We start from the raw sequence: 14,081 nt of genomic DNA, 5'->3' as shown, positions 1-14,081 counted from the left end.
TGACTTCAGCACACACAAGTAAATACCACAATGTGTTGTAACTGAGTGCAATATAAATAAAGCAACACCCAGTACTGATGAGTTCCTTGCCTTGCTGTATTCTTACACCACCAGTACCTATGGTGTCATGTCTTGCTGTGCTTACTTCACCCCTAGCATTGATATGATATGATAGGTTATTTATAACGCGCGTGGACCCGGGGATCGAACTGTGTTGCTCCGTGTCGACTTGTCTCCAAGGCGAGCACGTTGCCCCTGAGCTATCCTCCCAAGACATGATGATGTCTTTGTCCTGCTGTCTTTACTCACCCATTGTGTTCATTCTGCATTTCAGAGCTATCAAGTTGGCATACTGGTGGTCCTTCTGCTGCTCTGGTTGCTGGAAATGTTCATCTGTATGACAGTCTCCTGCTATGGATGCAAGTCGGTGGGTGGCTCCTCCAGCCGGCAAGTGGCCCAGGTAAACTAGCTGGCAATATTTCAGGATTCTATGTTTATTTTGCATAAACCCTATAGCAACACTTCGTAATTGCCTGTGAGCGCGGCTCAGCCTCCAGTTAGCCTGCGTGGAGTGTAGAATCATTCAAAAGAACCCACCACTGGAGAAAAGAGGTCCATTGCTGAATGGTGACACATCTGGATACACTGTGAATTCGGTGATAACATTGCTGGTTGTGGCAACATTTGAAACTCACTTAATGATGTGAGTGTTGAGGACTACATTGAATGATTACAACCCTATACAAGTGAATAGGTTGCAGACTGGTAGTAGTACCCCTTTTCATGATGAATTATTTCAAGAACATTATATTGAGTCATAGGTCGGTCAGCATACCTTTAATACAATGCATTAAATGTGATGTACGAATACTTCCCTCAGTCCTCATTGGGATCTAAGTTATAGTTTTTGCTATGCACCGTTGCTGGGTGATGAAAACATAGGAATCAGGGTACCTTCAGTGGTTATGATGAGGCTGAGAGATTTGCCATTGGTGTTTCTGCTTTTGGTCTCATGGACATTGTGAAGGTTTAATGCTGTAGGTGGGCAAGTGATATTAACTCTTGGAGTGTCATTGGCTCAATATCACGGATTCCACTTTCTATTAAAGGCAGTGAGTTTGATGATTTGTTTATTTGGCCCCAAGCCTTCCTTGGATGCTTCTCTTTCAGTGACATGGCATTCAGTGGAAGTTCTCTTGCACAAACAATAGCACAACCATTTCTCTTCCAGTGGGGCAAATGCATGCAAAGAAATCCCATCTGCTTCTTTCTCAGTGAGATTTGCACCAGGGGTCCAGCCCTGATCATCTCCGCGCAGGATCATGTCACCTGCACACATCCTGCTGTACTTTGAAGCTTCCTATGTCATAGAACACATGCCTGGAGCTCGTTACGTGAAGGTGTTCCATCGTTCAAGTCATATGTATCCTTCATGTCTGCTTTCTGTGAAGAGAAGGACACTCTAGAGTAGGATGAATGTTTTGGTTTGGGAAGTGTGGTGAACCGCCAAACACTTTAGTACAGTCATGCTGGTGCCAGGTATAGATTAGCATTACTGCCCTGAGCCTGAGGCAATCCCGCTCATTAAGAACCCAGAAGACTGAGTGTTGGGCCTAGTACAGTGAGGGTGCATAGGCAGGGCTGAGTACTCTTAATGAACAGTATTGTCTGGGGCTCTGGGCTATATGCTGTTAGCACCCAACCATGTGGCCATTTGCCGTAGGATGGCCTTTCCATTTGCACACTGAATGGAAAAAAAAGAAAACCCATTCTGGGATGGCTGCCAAGCAATGGACTCTGGGTAGCCTAGTGGCAGCAGTCCGCTTTCACTTTCAGTGGCAGCCAGTAATGCAGCGGGCCTGCATCACCTTCTGTGGATTATGACAGGGAGCTGGGTGCTGGAAGAAGCATGGGTGGTGCATCGAGGACTGGAGTGGGCAGAGGCGAGGGAAAGATGAGATAAGCAAGAGCAGAGGAGGGCACGGGGACAGCATTGGGGTGGAGTGCAAACATTGCAATCCCGAGAGGCCACAGGATCAAGGGGTTTAGTGCGACTATTGCACAGAAGCCATTGATCGTGATTGACTGAAAGGACTCAATGATCGTTCCAGATGCTAATTCTTTCTTTAAAAGCGCTGCATTGGAGGGGAGGCTCTCGCGTGTTAGTGTAGCACCTCTGTGGGAAGTAAAGCCCTGCTCGGTAGGGCAGACGGAAAAACTTGACCCACATATGTCCCAAGATTGACAGATGCCGTATCCAGGTTGCAACGGAGGAACGGGGCAGCTGCCGCTAAAACAATGAGGCCTAGCAATGAGGGATTTAAAAAGGCAAATCTCTACACTACCCTGCGGGGGATGCAGTGGACTAACTTTGCTGAAAATGTTGGGGGGAACATGACATCTGAAGAAAAGGTGCCCCAGCCAAATGAATGGGCACAAAATGGTGTGCCATGAAAGTTGGGGGGGACAAAATTTGATTCAGGTTCTCCATGTCCAAGATGGGTTACCCGTTTTTTCAGGGGAAGAACTGTGAATGTTCACAAGAACTTTAAAAAACGATAGCTGATCATGGTGGCTGATCATTTATTAATGTAGATAACAATATATGAAAAGAAGCAAACAAAGGTGCATTTGAATATCTCAAATATTATTTAAACAACATGCATGTTGTTTTATATAGTAAGTGATAACCTGCAAGAGCTACTTCACCAAACACTACTGTTCTAGAAGGTAGAACATGCAGAAAAACAAACAATCCTCAGAAATAGATGAGACAAATATGGTATCTGGACTTTGCATCTAATACCATTGCATCGAATGCATTTCTATCGAGGGATTTGCATCAAATACATGTTTTTTGGGGGCACAGGGTTAATTTTTATTGTGGTGGGTTTTAAAGGGTTAAAAACCAGGTGTCTGGGGGGGGGCAAAACAAAAAACAAAACAAAAAGGAATGCATTTGATGCATATTTGTTCGATGTAAAAAATTAGATGGACATGTCATTATATGTAAAAAATTCGATGCAAAGTCCATAAACCGACAGATATCTTGTTAAATTGTCTGTTATAATCAGGTGTGAAACCAATCAACTATTTAAAAAACGTGTCTTAATCAAATTCAAAGCTAAGATCAAACATATGTAAATACATCATGTCACCAGTAGGGTTCAAGAACTTGCCTTAGTTTGACCAAAGCCGAAATTGAGTAGTGTTTCAAAAGGTCCAATCCAAGTCCATATCTGAATGCCTATACAATGGATTGCCATTGTTAACACGTCCATTAAACAAAGTTAAGAGAATTTTAGAGACCTAAGGTAGGATAAGAAGAAGGATAATAAGAAACTTTAAAATCAGCTAAGCAAAGCTATGTAAGTTTAGATCAGGTGAGATGGGATGAGGTGAGTTAAGGTGAGCTACTGTGAATTAGGGTGATGAAACATAAGTAAGGTGGGCTAAAATGAGGGGAAGTAATATGTTAATGTTAGTGTTAAAGATCATTTATATCGTGCACTATCACCACCAGAGTGGTTCCCTGGCGCTCTGGCCGATCTAAAAGGAAAGAGTGTGGGCTGGGTTAGTAGGGCATAGCGGGAAAAGGTAGAGTGAGAATTGTAATGTGATGTTGACAGCTTCAGTGCGGTTTGCACTGTTTGTTCAGCTTGGGTGTGATTTACAGCTCGGTAGACTCCCATGTGCTGTTATACAGGACTATGGGCCTCATTACGAGGTGGGCGGTAAGGGGTTAATGGCGCCGGTAAAGGCGCCAGAGCCATTAACCCCATACCGCCCTATTACGAGGTCCACTTGCTCAAATGTGAATGGGGATGGTCCAGGTTCCCTGAATGGGGAAATACCAGGCCCTCCAAGGTCGGAATGGCCCGGTATTTCCCCATTCAGGGAACCGGGACCCGAGTTTGGAGGCAGCCATGCCCTTATTAAGGGCATGGCTGCCTCCAAATTCGTAATGAGGCCCGATGTGTGGTTTGTTATGTTGTTGCAGTGTAGTGAAGTGCATGCGGATTTCTGTGCAGAAAAGAGGTTGTGTTTGTTTAGTGTTTAAGTGGTGCATGTGGCTTTCCTCTGTTACTGTCTAGCGGTCTGTGGGCATGAGGTGGTGAAGGTCTCTCGTCGCCCTTGGGAGGAGATGGGTATGGTTGAGGGGTTTGCTCTTAGGGTGCCAAAGGGTGTGCCTACCATTGCCTCCACAAGCTCCTTGGGCGGGATCCCCACCCTCCGAGGACCAGGCACTCTAAGGCCTCCAGGGGTGCCACTTATTTTGTAATGCTCCCCATATGCAGCTACAGTGCCTGTCCCTAGGGTGGTGTCTAAAGTGTGTGTATTGTTTGGGAGTGGGTCTTTTCTGGGCTCCCTCCATGGCTTCATTCTTCTATGTATGCTTGCTGCAGTGTGTTCTGTTTCCAGAGGTGTCTTTGTCTTTCCTAGTCGCTCCTGTCTGATTCTGAGGTGAGTAGCCAAGTTTTAAGTAGTTTTCTGAATTTTAGGTGATCCTTCATATTGCTTTTTTCTTTCTTGAGGCTGTTCCAGGTTTTTGCTGCCAGGTGGGAGAATGACGACCTCGCCAAGTATTTTTCTTGTGTATGGTTTTGGTTCTAGGCAAATGTTGTTGCTTGATCTGAGTGGTCTTGATGGTAGGTAAATGGTTATTTCCTTTTTATATCCTTGCCCCTGTCATGAGAATCCGCCTGAAGCACAAAGCCAAATGTAACTCCTGGTATGACTCGGATCTCGTCACCCTTAAACGCAAGTGCAGGGTGGCAGAGAGGAAATGGCGTGCTTCATGTTCATCCTCTGACAAACTGGCCTGTCGCCTGCTCCAAAGGCAATACCGGCTCTCAGTTTTCTCCAAGAAGAGAGCCCTCATCCAAGCCCGCATCTCTGCGGCATCTAACAATTCGGCCAAACTCTTTAAAATCTGCAAGGAGCTGGCCAACCCTGCTGCAGTCTCTACTTCTCCTGTCCCCTCCCAGGCCTTCTGCACAGCACTGGCCTCTCACTTAATTTCTAAAACGCAGGACATCCTGTCCTCACTCCTGCTCCTCCAAAACTATCAAGGGCCACATTGACTCCTTGTCCCCTGCCCTTGCTGATTTCTGCAATCACTCTTTCGCCTCTGGAGTCTTCCCATCCCCTCTCAAGCACTCCCTTGTGCACCCCCTTCTTAAGAAACCCTCTTCCGACCACTCCTGCCCAGCTAACTATCGCCAAATCTCTATCACTCCCTTCCTGGGCAACCTCCTGGAGAAACTGGCCATCTCCCAGCTTAATCTCCATTCAGAATCTGTTGGCAGTCTTCATGACCATCAGTCTGGCTTCAGAGCTGCCAGAAGCACGGAAACTGCTCTCCTGAACATCCGTGAGGACCTGCTCTCGAACCTTGATTCTAACATTCCATGTGTTCTCATTTTGCTTGATCTCTCTTCTGCCTTTGATACTGTCAACCATACCATCCTGCTCAACCGTCTCTGTGATAACCTGGGTATCACTGGTCAGGCTCTGGCGTGGCTGACCTCTTTCCTCTCCAATCGACCCTCCCAGGTCCAACTGGGGTCCTTCCTTTCTGACATCTTTTTCTCTACCTGTGGTGTCCCCCAGGGATCTAACCTCTCCCCCTGGCTTTTCAACCATTATCTGGCACTTCTCGCCCACCGCATCTCTGCTCTCTGCCCCAACTTTCAGTGCTATGCGGATGATACCCAGCTCATTTTCAGACTACTCTCGGCCTCTTCTTCTCCTTCCCTGATCTCTGACTGTCTTTCCGCTACCCAGGACTGGTGCCGCCAATGACCTCTGCCTTAATGACAGTAAAATTGAGATTTTACTCATCGGCACACCCACTCCCTCCTTCCCTGCAGCTCTCTGGCCAGCCTCTCTTGGCCCTCTTCCTGCTCCTACCTGCAAGGCAAAAAACCTCGGGGTCATCTTCGACTCCACACTCTCCTTCTCTCCTCACATATCCGACGTCTCTAAGAAGTCACACTATCAGCTACACCTCCTCAGAGGTATCCTTCCTTTCCTCTCCTTCCCCAGAAGTTCACTGTCTCTAGAGCCCTGGTTCTCTCGAAGCTGGACTATTGTAACAGCCTCTATCTAAATCTGCCTACCTCTACTCTCCGCCCTTTGCAACTCATCCAGAACAGGACTGCGAGACTTGTCCTTGGCCTCAAGCCCAGGGACCATATCTCTCCAGGACTGAAATCACTACACTGGCTCCCAGTGACTGCGAGGATCAAGTTCAAAACCCTCTGCATTGTCCACAAGGCCTTCTGGGGCCTTGGGCCAAAATACCTTCAACTCTCTCTTCCTAAATATCTTCCTTCTCGAGCTCTTCTCTCATTCGCCTCCAACTCCCTCAGGGTCAGTCGCTTCTCCAAACAACGAGTTGGTGGCAGATCTCTCTCCTCTGCAGGGGCCTCCCTCTGGAACAGCCTTCCTGCCTCCCTGAAACTTGAGGAGAACCATCTCCGGTTCCGGAAGCACCTCAAAACCTTCCTCTTCGCCTCTGCTTTCTCTCCCCCTCTCCCCTGCTAAAGCTACTGAAACTGCACTGAATCTGCAACTGGGCCACTCACCGTTCTCGGTCCTTGGCCCAGCCACTCTCCCCTGCACTACGGGACTGTGTCTGTATCCCTACAGCCCCCCTTCCCAGCACTTGTCTGCACTTACTCGCACTTGCCACTAGCTGGCCCTTGTTACTTTTCCTGTATGCTATTAACCCTGTACTGCACTTTCCCCGCTCCCTTTCCCCCTTGCACTTCTCCCTTTCTGCTCTACCCTTGCACTTGCGCGATCTGAATGACACCTGGCCTAGTAGGATCGGTGTCTGTCTCCCCGTGTTCCCCCCCGCCTCGTTGTGCCTTGAAACACGTGTGTATAGGTGCGTTACAAATGCCATATCATATCATTTTGTAGGAATTCTGCTCCTTGGCCACGGATTGTTTTGAACATGATTCGTTGTTTGGTAGGCAGCCAATGTAGCATTCTAGCCCTGTGGTGATGTGGTCCCTTCATAGTAGTCTGAGGGGAAGTCTGGCCACTGCACTTTGGATACGTTGCAGTTTCTTTAGCAGGCGTTCCTGAATATGAAGAGAAGTTATGTTAAGAGATGGCCAGGTGAGGTAAAGTAAGGTAAACTGCTATAAGTTCAAGTAAGTTGAAATGAGGTAAGTGGTGGTGAGGCAAATTTCATAATGATAGGACAAGATTTTGGCCCTTCAGCACATAGATCCTACCTATAATACAGATTTGGTTTATTTATAAAAAGGTATTTAGGACCTTCTTAATAATCAGTTGATTATCCCTGGCTTATAGGGTAGCAGCCAAAACATTCCACAATAACTGGACCAGAACAGAAAAAAAGCTCTTCCCTCATTTCTCTAGTATCAGAACAGCTGATACGCCTATCCCACAATCAGAATCTAGTGATTGCTATTCAAGGAACAATGGACCTGCATTCATGAAGATTTCTCACCCATTTCTGGGCACGTTTTAAGAAGAGTGGGATGTGTGGTAGTGTTTTGCAGTCTATAATACGAGGACAGTACAAGTCTAGTGACTTCTACACTTTGTGGGAGATGGTCCAGGGTAATGAAAACGACATCTAAGAAGAGCCTTCCAAGAGTAAAGTTATCTAATTCTGGAAATATTGGGATGCATTTCCTCTCAAAGGTAACATTCAACCCTGTATATTGAACGTGGGAAATATATTTGCATAATTATGTGTTTTTTCTGGCATGCCCTATATAGCCTGCTATTCTTTCCATGTTCTCCGTGCTATCTGCTCCTCTGCTCTATGATCTTTAATATTCTCCCAAAGCAAAACCTCATGTGATACAGGATGCACTTTGACCTTTAGTGGGATGTGCAGGAATGCTTTTGTGTGATTAAATTGCCCAGTTGTGTGTGCTGTCTTTGTCACATTATAATAAAACTCTAAGTCGGGGACATCCCATCTTCACTATTCACAGGGAGTAGGTGATGTATCATAAAATAAACATGGGTGATAGCCTGCTCATATGAGTTGTAGGGTCAGTGCCTACAGGTTGCGTTAAACAGATGTGCTAGTTTAGTTTTGTTTTTTTTATTTGTAACGCGCACCGAACCCTGGGGTAACTGGGCGCTAAAACTTAAGAGAAGGTTACAGACATACAAAAGTATTAAGACACAGACGTGCAGGTCGACTGGTGGTTACAGGGTAGTTGAAATGCAAAATAAGTACAAGTGAGCATGTGGGAGGGATGCTGAAGTTACAGTGTAGGCGACAGTACCACGCAGACGGTGTTACAGAGGTAATGCAGAATAATTAAACAAGGCGCACAAGTGTTTAGTCTGTTAGTATTTCTTATTGAAGAGCCAGCTCTTTACTTTGGCTCTGAAGGTCCAGAAGGATGGTTCCATTCTGATGGTGAGAGGGAGGGAGTTCCAAGATTTAGCAGCCAGTACAGGGAAACTAGCTCCTCCAGCTCTTTTCAATTTGAACATCGGAATAGTGAGGCAGTGCGACTACAGAGTTCTGGTGGGTTGGGTAGTTTGGTATTTGGAGAATTTGTCTGACAGATACTTGGGGGCCGAGTTTGATAGACATTTGTGGGTAATGACTAATGTGCGGAGAGAGATTCTGTCATGCACTGGGAGCCAGTGGGCATCCTGTCTAAAACAGGTGATATGGTTGGACCTGGAAATGTGCAGCGCAGATCTTAGGGCTTTATTTTGTAAGACCTGAAGCCTGTTGAGGTGCTGTTCAGAGGAGCCAAGGAACAAGGTGTTACAATAATTGATCTTGGATAGTCCTAGGGCCCTGGCTAGCGTGATGCAGCTGTTAGGTGATAGAAATGATTTGCATGCGTTAATGAGCTTATTAGTGTAAGCACTACTTGAGGTGGTGGAGCTCACTTGTTTCTTGAGTGAGAGGGTTGAGTCTAAGTAGACTCCCAACGTTTTGATTTCCTTGGCAACTTTAATCGAGTTCCCATCGATGTCGAAGTATGTGTAACGGGGGTCTAGTTTGTTGGCCGTATTTGAGATCCGACGATCAGGAGCTCCGTCTTTTCGCCATTGAGGCAGAGGCTATGGTTCGCCATCCACGCCTGGAAATCCAAGTATATGTCATTGATCAGTTTAAAGTTGTCTTCAGAGCACCCTGACAGCGTGATGAGAACTTGGGTATCATCAGCGTAATTCATGTAAGTGACACCCAAGTTGTCAAGATGGTCAAAGAGCAGCTTAGTGAAGATATTGTAAAGCATTGGCGAGACTGAAGGTGCAAAGACCCTTGTAGGTCGATTGGAAAGAAATTACTGGATCCATTTGGAAGCGTTGCTATAGAAAGCAGTTGCTGTAGTCAGGTGATCTGTGAGGATCTGATGATCAACAAGATCGAATGCTGCCGAGAGGTCTCACAGCAGTAGCATGGCCAAATTGCTGTTATCTTTGGCCTCATCCATTTGGATTTTGAGGTCCAAGAGGGCTGTTTCTGTGCAGTGTCTCAGCCTGAAGCCGGATGCTAGGAATGACAGGAACATTCAGGAACATTCAGGAATATGTATAAGCATTTCAGAGTAATCACCATATAAGTCATACAATGCCCATCATTGGTAGTGGGAGTTTGACCCATCCTTTAACTTTCAATTCCAAAGTGTCCATTGTTTTATGTATTATTATTATGTTTTGTAATTAGTCAAATGTCTTTTTACAAAAGACAATGGCCCTCATTCCGGGTCCGCTGGTAACCATGCCGGTAAATCTTGCAGGTAGCCACAGGACCCGTAATGATTTACTGCCGTCTGACTTGCCAGAAACACTCGGGCATTACAACCCCAGCGGCCCGGTATGTCAGGCACCGGTAAAATGTTGATCTTCATTCCCATAGCGTCCTATAGGATTCCATGGGAGTGGGGACCACGGAAGCACCGGCACCATTAATAATGGTGCCGGTGCTTCCATGAAAGTCAGCAGGCGGGTGCCGTGCCACCCGCTAGGGTCATACCTGGTGGGCGGTACGGCACCCGCCCGCAGACTCATAGTTTGCCGGTCCAGAAACAATGGTGCCGGTAAGCTTACCGGCAGCATTGTTCCCGGACCGGCACACTTGTAATGAGGGCCAATAACATCAACACATATTACACATACAGCAATACTATACCATACATTTCAAATATAATACAACAATTACAGTTCCAGTCAATATATTATAGTCTAAAACCAATTAAAACTGTGTAATTTCATAAGTGCATATATATGAAATACCAATACAGATGGGCAAAATAAATAAGCAGTCTTCATCTGAATAGAGCAAAGTTGCAACCGATGTAATGACAACAAAGAAAATTCATATGCAAAACAAACAAGCAGCAAGTCGGAGGATCATCCGTTCCCAAAGTGTGCCATAAAAAAATTTTTCTGGCTAAAAATTTGAAATTTTTAAACCACCAGGTATTGTATCTTTACCTACACTACCTGAAGACTAAAATGTTTTTCTATCAATAGCCAATATCTTTGCTATGTGATTCCAGACCCTATAGAGTGCAAGATGCACTGAAACAAAGGGATAGTTCAGGCAATAAGTCCAGAAGTCATCAGATTTTATGCAATCAGAGTCATAGAGAAAATTCTCGTAAGTACACATGTAAAAAGTACACTTAATCACACATTCTGTAAACAGATGTTTAGATTTTTCCAAAATGCCACGGTTCTTATGAATCAGACAGAATCTGTCTTTCGGCAACAATTTCAATTGAGAGCCCAATACTGACAACAATGGAAGCTGAATAATACAGAGGCACAACATGAGCCACCGTACTTCAGTGTTAGGACTCTGGATTACATACAATTGTGGTCTTTTAAACCTGTGGACCTCACTGGTCACGTGTCTGAGACTTTTTAGTGTGGATATGTCATCGTAGTTTTATTCCAATCGCATAAATCAAATTTAGCTTATAATAATGGTTTTAAAGTTTGATAACCAAAACTAGTATTCCAATTTGGCACCCAATGTATCTCTTGGAATGTAGACATTACAAGATCATCAAACACATCGCTATTAATGTTTCCTTTTCTCCCACAATTAGCACCCAGAATTTTCAAAACAGGGCACTCTGGATTCATCTTAGCCTTTAGGTATAGTTCTCCCCTTTTCCTTTCCAACTGGCCACCCAATGAAGTTAGGCCCAACTCCAAACGCAACACTTCCATATGGACTGATGGTCTAAGTTTCAATTACTACCTCCAGAAGGTTCCCTTAACACAATTTAGCCATCTCAAATACTTCATCCTCAGTGCTTCAAGGCCATATAAAATAGCCAGACAGAAGCACTGCTTAGAAAGGATTAATATTCCCTCAAAGGAATACTCGGCCATCTGATGGGGAAATCTGCTGAAAAGGTGAGTCAACAGAGCAGCCTTCCTCTTTTTACTAAGCCGGTAAGATAGCTCAGCAGGTTGAGCGCTCACTGCTGCGATGTGAGCGTGATCTGCAGGTCGCAGGTTGGAATCCCGGCAAGGCCAACTCAGCCGTTCATCCTTCCTAGGTCGATAAATGAGTACCTATTTGGGTTGGGTGATATTGTATGTAAATATGTGCTCTGTAAAGCGCTATGGATAAAGGCGCTATATAAATAACACATCATTATCATTACTGGCAATGATGTAGGGATAATTAACCTCAGCACTCATCTCCAGTCCAAGATAAGGATAATGATCTACTTACGCCATGTTCCTGAAATTGAAATCAAGTTTCACTCTATTTACCATTTTCCTGGAGATCAGCAGTGTATTAGGCTTTTCTGTATTAACTACAAGGTAATTCTCCCTTGCATATACAGCCAATTCGTCCAGCATAGATCTACATCCTGTGAGAGTGTGATCAAAAACGACAAGGTCGTCGGCATATAACATGCAGGCGACTCTCGCTTTTCCAATACGGTGAGAGCAGTTAGCGTTACTCAACATCCTCTCAGGGAGATCAGAGATATATAGGTTAATCAGCAGGGGAGACAGCACACAACCTTGCTTGACTCCCCTACTTTACTCAACTAGAGAGGTCAACCCACCGTCATTATCTAGATGTATCCTGGCACCCGTTTCTTCATGAAGTTTTGGATAATAGACAAGAGCCAAACCGGGCACCCCAGGTTCCTGATTTTATTCTGAAGCCGGGTTCTATTTATGAAGTCAAAAGCCGACCTAAAGTCGACAAACGTTATATATAACACTTTGCCTCTTTACATGAGGACTGAAGGATCAGATGATCTAACAACCGTACTTTGTGTATGGTTAAGGAACTGGGCCGAAAACCTGTCTGGAAATCGTACAGGATTTTTTTAGTCGGGACCCAGGCCTGAATCTCTTTCAAGACCAAGCCTGAGAACAGCTTACCAGTCACGTCAACATGGACAGCAGTCTGTAATTTTCCGGCTTTCTCCTGTCTCCTCTCTTATAAACAGGAACAAGTACAGACTGCCGCCATGAGACGGAATGGTATGCTTGCAACAGACCCTGTCAAATAACCCCTCCAGGTAAGGGGCCCAGCCTGTCGAATCCTTTTTAAGGACCACATTGGCAAGCCTGTTTCGGCCGGTGCCCTTGAAGATTTTAAGTTTAAAATTGATGCCAGTAGCATCTCGATGTGAGTGTCAAGCGGCCAGCGGTCACGATTACCAATGTCACATGGGGTCGGGAGGCTGAAATGGACTTCATCTTGCTTCCAACATGATCTAACCATAACCATTCCCCAGTGGGATTCAGGATATGTTATTCCTTAGGACCCTTGGCAGCAGTCGATAGCTGCCAAATTGACGTTGTGTTTCTGGCACAAAATACTCTAATCATCCGCTGCCACTGAATATTTCGTACAGAATTCTTCCAATGTGTTAACCATCTCCGATATCGATTTTTTATGTTATTTATTTGATGTTGACATTCAGGGATAAACAGGAAATTCTTTCTCATGTCCTGCACCTCTCTACGCAAAGCTTGTTTAGAGTTACGGATTTGGATATCGAATGGTTTCAGAATGACGGTACACAGTGTTTATATCGAATACTGTATATCGAAAACCCATATATCTAATCTATTATCTTGAAAACCTTTATAGTGAATATATTTAGGGTGGTATAAAGGGTTACATTTTTTGGGGAAATGGTCGGGATGGGGTTTTAAGGGTGGGATACAGGAGTTTGCAGGGGGGACTCCCCCCTTCTCCCCAAAAATGCATTCACCATAAAGTTTTCAAGATGAAAGATTCAATATATGGGCATTCATTATACATTACCTCGATGTAAAGACAAGTAACCCCTAATGACATTACCTACAACCAAAGCCAACAGACACAATATCTGTCACCAGAGCACTAATCCAGTGCTCCATCACGTCCACACTTGAAGCAATATAAGCTTGCCAGCCGGACTCCCCAAGGATGTTTACTGCTGACAAGGCCTTGTCTATACTAGCACCAGTCCACTGAATACAGTTACCAGAATGGCTTACAGTAAAATCATTGAGCTTAGAACCAAAATATGTTTTAACTGGAAGCAGCAGTGTCATCCTAAGGGGAAGTGGTCGCTGTGAGTGTTAGAAAGAGTCTCTAGAGTTTTAACACATTCTAGAATGGCATTGCTACCGAATAAGTAATCTAAAGTTGCCGAACTACGACCACGTCTTCAAATTCCCTTGCCCGGTGTATCAGCTCTTGCTCGCCCATTTAAAATGATCAGATCCCATTCCCTCGGAAAGTTGACCCATAGACGCCCTCGGCCATTATCTTTCTGCTGCAATAGCATGGACGCAGGGCGAATATTCTCAAAGAGTGGGCAGTTATCTTTATCCAGACAATGTTATTTAAATCACCTCCTACCAAAATCAACTCCTGATCAGCTGAGCCCACCCAATCCACACATACTTCATCGATATAGGTAAAAATGTCATCAGTGCAATTCTCCCCTGGAGGGTCGTACACATTTATCAATAACATGTTTTTACTTTCAACCTCCTCCCCGAACTTAATTACAACAGCCATAACATTATTTTCTCGGGGTGGTACTAAATAACAGCTGAGTCCATGGTTTGCC

General features: G+C 45.0%; 1 protein-coding gene across 1 annotated transcript in view; it reads left to right on the top strand.

The window, feature by feature from the left end:
- The window catches only part of LOC138513015 (membrane-spanning 4-domains subfamily A member 5-like), a 281,174-nt gene that overhangs the window by 225,201 nt on the left and 41,892 nt on the right, over positions 1-14,081 (top strand). Inside the window, exon 6 of the mRNA XM_069627730.1 lies at positions 335-460. Coding sequence (XP_069483831.1) covers positions 335-460 — 126 coding nt within the window. The remainder of the gene's footprint in view (positions 1-334; positions 461-14,081) is intronic.

This window comes from Ambystoma mexicanum, chromosome 12, assembly GCF_040938575.1.
Source record: "Ambystoma mexicanum isolate Mex_15411 chromosome 12, UKY_AmexF1_1, whole genome shotgun sequence".
Lineage (NCBI taxonomy): Eukaryota > Metazoa > Chordata > Amphibia > Caudata > Ambystomatidae > Ambystoma > Ambystoma mexicanum.
This window is presented reverse-complemented; position numbering and strand designations above follow the sequence as displayed.